General features: G+C 43.3%; 1 protein-coding gene across 1 annotated transcript in view; it reads right to left on the bottom strand.

Annotated features, from left to right (window-relative positions):
* The window catches only part of sv2ca (synaptic vesicle glycoprotein 2Ca), a 22,157-nt gene continuing 17,105 nt past the window's right edge, over positions 1–5,052 (bottom strand). The window contains exons 4-12 of the mRNA XM_071899727.2: positions 3,948–4,081; positions 3,383–3,472; positions 2,815–2,925; positions 2,591–2,679; positions 1,906–2,070; positions 1,597–1,730; positions 1,196–1,402; positions 734–893; positions 1–184 (exon numbers count right to left, since the gene is read on the bottom strand). Of these exons, the coding sequence (XP_071755828.1) occupies positions 1–184; positions 734–893; positions 1,196–1,402; positions 1,597–1,730; positions 1,906–2,070; positions 2,591–2,679; positions 2,815–2,925; positions 3,383–3,472; positions 3,948–4,081 (1,274 nt within the window). The remainder of the gene's footprint in view (positions 185–733; positions 894–1,195; positions 1,403–1,596; positions 1,731–1,905; positions 2,071–2,590; positions 2,680–2,814; positions 2,926–3,382; positions 3,473–3,947; positions 4,082–5,052) is intronic.

Raw genomic sequence — 5,052 nt, forward strand, 5'->3', positions numbered from 1 at the left:
TTACATGAGGACATTAGCCCTGGTGTCAGGCAACCGCAGGCCCACCAGGCCTCCGGCCACCAGCACAGACGAGGCCATGAGGATGGGGATGGCCTTGGTGATGCCAACAAGAGAACCGAAAATCAGGTTCCCCAGCACTGCAGCCAGCTTGCACAGAGCGTTGCAGAACCCAAAGCCTGTCCCTCTGGAGAGAGAAAGAGTCAGGGAAGTGAGGAGGCACAATGTAGAGAGAAACAGTGTTGAGGCTGATTGAATTACTTCTTAATTTTTTATGTACATGTACATTTTTCTTTATTTCTACTATTTTTCACATTTTAGAATAATAGTAAAGACATCAAAACTATGAAATAACACAAATGGAATTATGCAGTGACCAAAAAACTGTTAAACAAATCAAAACTATCTTATATTTCAGATTCTTTAAATTAGCCACCCTTTACCTTGATGGAAAGGCAAAGGCTTTGGAAAGAAATTCATACATAGACATCAACTTGACTATTTATATTTGTCTAAAGAACAAATTTCAAGCATTTAAGCATAAGCCTTTCGATCAAAATGGCTTTAAGAAAATGAAAAACATAGTACATTCAATCAGGCGTGTCCAAACTTTTGACTGGTAGTGTATATGCATAAATAGGCCTAAACGAGTATGTAGGCAAGTATATACTCATCTAGTATATAGTATATATACTCATCTGTCATCTAGTATATACTCATGTGTTGCTCCACTCACCTCCTGTCTGTAGGGAAGGACTCAGTCGTGACCACATCCAGGGAGTTCCAGGCTGAGATGCTCAGGCCGTTGTAAAGGCACAGCATGAAGATCATCATGGACTCACTGGTGCCGAACCACAAGAAGAAACAGCTGATGCCTGACAGGACCATGGAGCCACCTGATGGACACACAGAGTGAGAGAGAAAGAGTGAGGGAGCAAGAGAGAGTTAGCGCACGTGAGAGAGAAGGAGAGAGGGTGAATAGTGCACATGACATTCCTTTGACTAATGTTCAACAAAATGGCAGGGCCTAATCAAAATTGCCCTCTCATACTCTGTGATGAATGCTACATCCATAGCATGAATCATCTCAACATCCTACAGTCAATGTTAAAACAAATTACTGCATCCGCCCCCCCCCCCCCCCCCCTCCCTACATACACAAACATGCGCCCCTGCCCCCCAACCCCCCTGGTCTTACCCAACATGGACAGGCGTCCGATCTTGTCCATGAGAAGGGCGGAGACAATGTTGCCAGGCAGAACAGCCAAGGTGCCCAGGAAGTTGATGAAGTAGACCCAGTAGGCGCTGTAGTCGTCATCGAACGTCATCTGGCAGCCTGTCTTGTTGTGGGTGAAGGTGCTGTTGATCACCTCTGTCCCATCGATCAACTTGGCGTCATCGATGTCTGCCCAAAACATACAATACAATTTGACTGAACCTAACACGGCCAATCACTGGACAATATACAGAACATTGTCTGTTTTTTACCATGATACAAATTCGCCTGATGTATCTGAGATTCGCAAATGACATGCCGTACCAAACCTGTGCGGTCATGTCAGAAAAAGAGTACTAATCATCACTGAATCATTGTCTCACCCGTGTTGAAGAAGTATGCTCCAATGAAAGTACAGTTACGGAAGAAGGAGCCCACCGATGTCACATCGTCAAAGTAGCAGTTACGAAACGTAGAGTCAACAAAAGTGACTGACTTCAACTTCATATTGATGAATCTGAAGAGGCACAATGACACAATGTTCTCATTTTTTCACCACAGTCATCATAGTTTATCGTCAGTTAAACTAAAGTGTAGTATCGGCCAACAATTTGATATCCGATAACTATGTTCTCACTATAAATATGTTCGTGCTTACTTATAAGGGCTTTGTGAATAGCATCATGTCTGACCTGTCATTGATGAAGAGGCCGTTGGTGTGTATCTGGTTTTCCAGGGTGAAGTTAAAGGTGAAGTCTTCGATGCGTTCATTGTTGTGGGTCTTCACCTTGGAGGCGTAATCATCTGCCTGGAGGTGTTTGATGACATCAGGGAACCAGACTGACAGGCCGTAGTACCTGTAGCCAGCAGGATGCAGTAATGTCAGGATATAAAGACGAGTTAGGGTCTGGGTAAGGGTTAGTGGTGTTTTTTTGTATTGCCAACTGATCAGCTTGATATTGTTTGATATTAGACCGAGATCTGACAAATAAACTGACAAATGTACAAACAGACAGACAACAATAGTGGACCAGAGAACATCTTAAAAAGTGTTTTCAGGTTGTTGTTGTTGTTGTTGTTGTTGTTTTTTTATCTCTGGCTGCTTTTATTCCCATCTCAGCTCCCACTGACACACCAATAGACCAGTATTGATCCAGAGACCATGATTGATTCAGAGACCATGCAACTTCTACACAGCAGAGAGATCAAAATGACAGAAATGCAATGTGGCCGCAAGCCTGGCTGCCTAGTGCTATATTTCCTGACCAAAGAAATTAGACTTGTCTGATTTCTATACCTTAAAGTGGAGAACTGGAGACCACTGAGAGCATCACAAGAAAACAAATCAAACGGCACAGATGACATCAAAAAGCTCACCCAAATGACAGCGTGAACCACACTATGGCTAGCCGCATCATGTTCTCTCGCATAGGGTAGTTGAAACACTTCATGAGGTTCAGATAGATCTATAGAGAGACAAGAGACAAAATTATAGCTTATATGCAGTCAAAAAGAAAGAAATGAGAGGCACAAAAAGACAGATGAACAGCAGGTGAGAAAACATTCTGTAGCAGTAAAATAGAAGGATATAAAATATTCACCCCATGTATTTCAGCCTTGATCCTGAAGAAAACCTTGGAGACCGGGTTGCCAGACTCTGACTCCATTTCCACCAGCTCATCCAGCTGCTTTGGGATCTTGATCCTGTTTACCTGGGAAATGAACCATGGGAAATAGAATGCTAATTACAGCAGAGCACTATTAAGTCCAGTCTACATTCAGGTTACATTCAGGTTTCACCTTTACCATGGTTTTTCACTGTATTTTTTTCTGCATGATCATCCCCAGTTGTCCACAAGACTGAAGACACAATTGCACATGATAAGCAGAATTTTTAAATAAGCAGCATCAGAAAGGTACATGTGCACAGTGTGTACTATGTGATCAACTCAAGTAACATGCATTGACTAAGAGGCTTTCCCAAAGTGCACCTCAGGCAGCAAATAAGTCTGAATGACACAAAACAGCTTTCAGAACCTTCATAATTCAGATACGATCCTGGAGAGAGCTTTAAAACCTGTCCCAGCGGTGGCAGAATATAAGCCTCTTTGCTTCCTTAAGCGTACGGAAACCCGGCCAAGGCGGCGCACGGGAGAAACAAATACTCACGGTGAAGACTTTCTCTGGTTGCCCACGCGCTCGCATGTTGGTGTCGTGGATCTGTTTGAGGATCATCCAGGCCTCGTCATGCTTCCCCACCTGACAGGAGGGACGGCGAGGGAGAGAGAGACACCGAGATGAATTCATGGCACCAGCCTCGCAGTATACGGGGACAACCATGCTCTCACATGTACACACATAACGCTGCTTTGATTCCTCCAAGATGGACTAAGATGATGGGAGTCACGACAACGATGACTCATTTTACTTCAAAGGGTAGTAATTATTCTACAGCAGCAAGCCTACTGTCACCAATCTATGGGCTTCTATTTTGCAAACACATATAAGACCAGGAGCATGGATTACAGTGAAATCAAGGCCTCCAATGTTTTTGGCTGACTCATACTGTTTATGTTAGTGTGATTGTTAGACATCTGTTGGGAAATGACGAAGTACTCCCCACTTGTCTGATGTGCATTCCTTCCAACTAATGCAGCAGATTTAGGAGGGATCCAATATATCTCATCTACATGTATGGTGCATGAGCTGTAAACATTGAGAAAAGTCAGTTTACCTCGAGGTAGAACCTGGGACTTTCGGGCATGAAGGTGAGGGCCACCACAGCACAGACACAGGGCAGAGCGCACACTACCACAAACACCCTCCAACTGTGAAACTGATAGGCTGAGCCCATGCTGAAGCTCCAACCTGAAAACAACCGCATACAGTACAATTACAATCAGGACAGATAAGGCTGGCAGCCATGGCAGAATAGGGAATGAATGCATTTTAAATACTTGAAAAATACATGAAAAGTCCTTCATTTCTATTATCTTACAAGTAATGTGTTCCCTTTTGAGGTTCTATAAGTGTCTGGTGAGGTAAATCAAGCATACCTCATGTAGTTCTAATATTGGAAAACATTTTTGCACAGATCTACACACTAATTATTCTTATGTCAGATCATTTCAGTTGTACAAGACCTGTTAAACCCATAAACCTATTGGTTGGGTACAGTAGGGAACCTACATAAGAGCTATGGCAACAAGCCAATCCAAGAACAAAATGAACCTGCGCATCACATTCCTCTATATCTATGCCATCCACGTTTGTTTGCTGATAGAGCCATGAGTGTCTACATACATAGTCCGTCTCTCGTACAGTAAGTGATCCTGAAAATAAGTAATTATTTTTCTGAAGAGTTTTCTGGCCGCAGCTGCTCGGGTCTCCGGCCGGATGCTTCATTCTCAACAATTCCCAATGTGTCATATTGATGAATTACACACACAAATGCACAGTGCGCCACTTGAAACCAGCAGGTGACTATTTACCCAGCCTTCAATGCAAAGGGGCACAACCAAAGCAAATATGATTACTTGAATAGCTTTGAAAAGGTCCCTTGAGGAAGTAGGGATTGAGATATATTAGACGTAGATACTGTATGCTTATCAGAAGTGGGGACCGGGCCATTTGATCCGAGAGGTTGATTATAAATGATGTTATGTGAACCTCATACTGTGAACACAATACGTAGCTGTAAATAAAAGACGCCATTTAAACGAGAGCAGTCCACAGCCGGAGCAGCAGTGATGTATAAGCTGAGAGATGAATGGCTCTGTGGAGAGAGCGGAGAGCAGCGCACAGGGACGGGTTAATTGAATGTGTAGGAAAGGAATTGA

Source organism: Centroberyx gerrardi, chromosome 8 (genome assembly GCF_048128805.1).
Source record: "Centroberyx gerrardi isolate f3 chromosome 8, fCenGer3.hap1.cur.20231027, whole genome shotgun sequence".
In the NCBI taxonomy this organism is placed as follows: Eukaryota; Metazoa; Chordata; class Actinopteri; order Beryciformes; family Berycidae; genus Centroberyx; species Centroberyx gerrardi.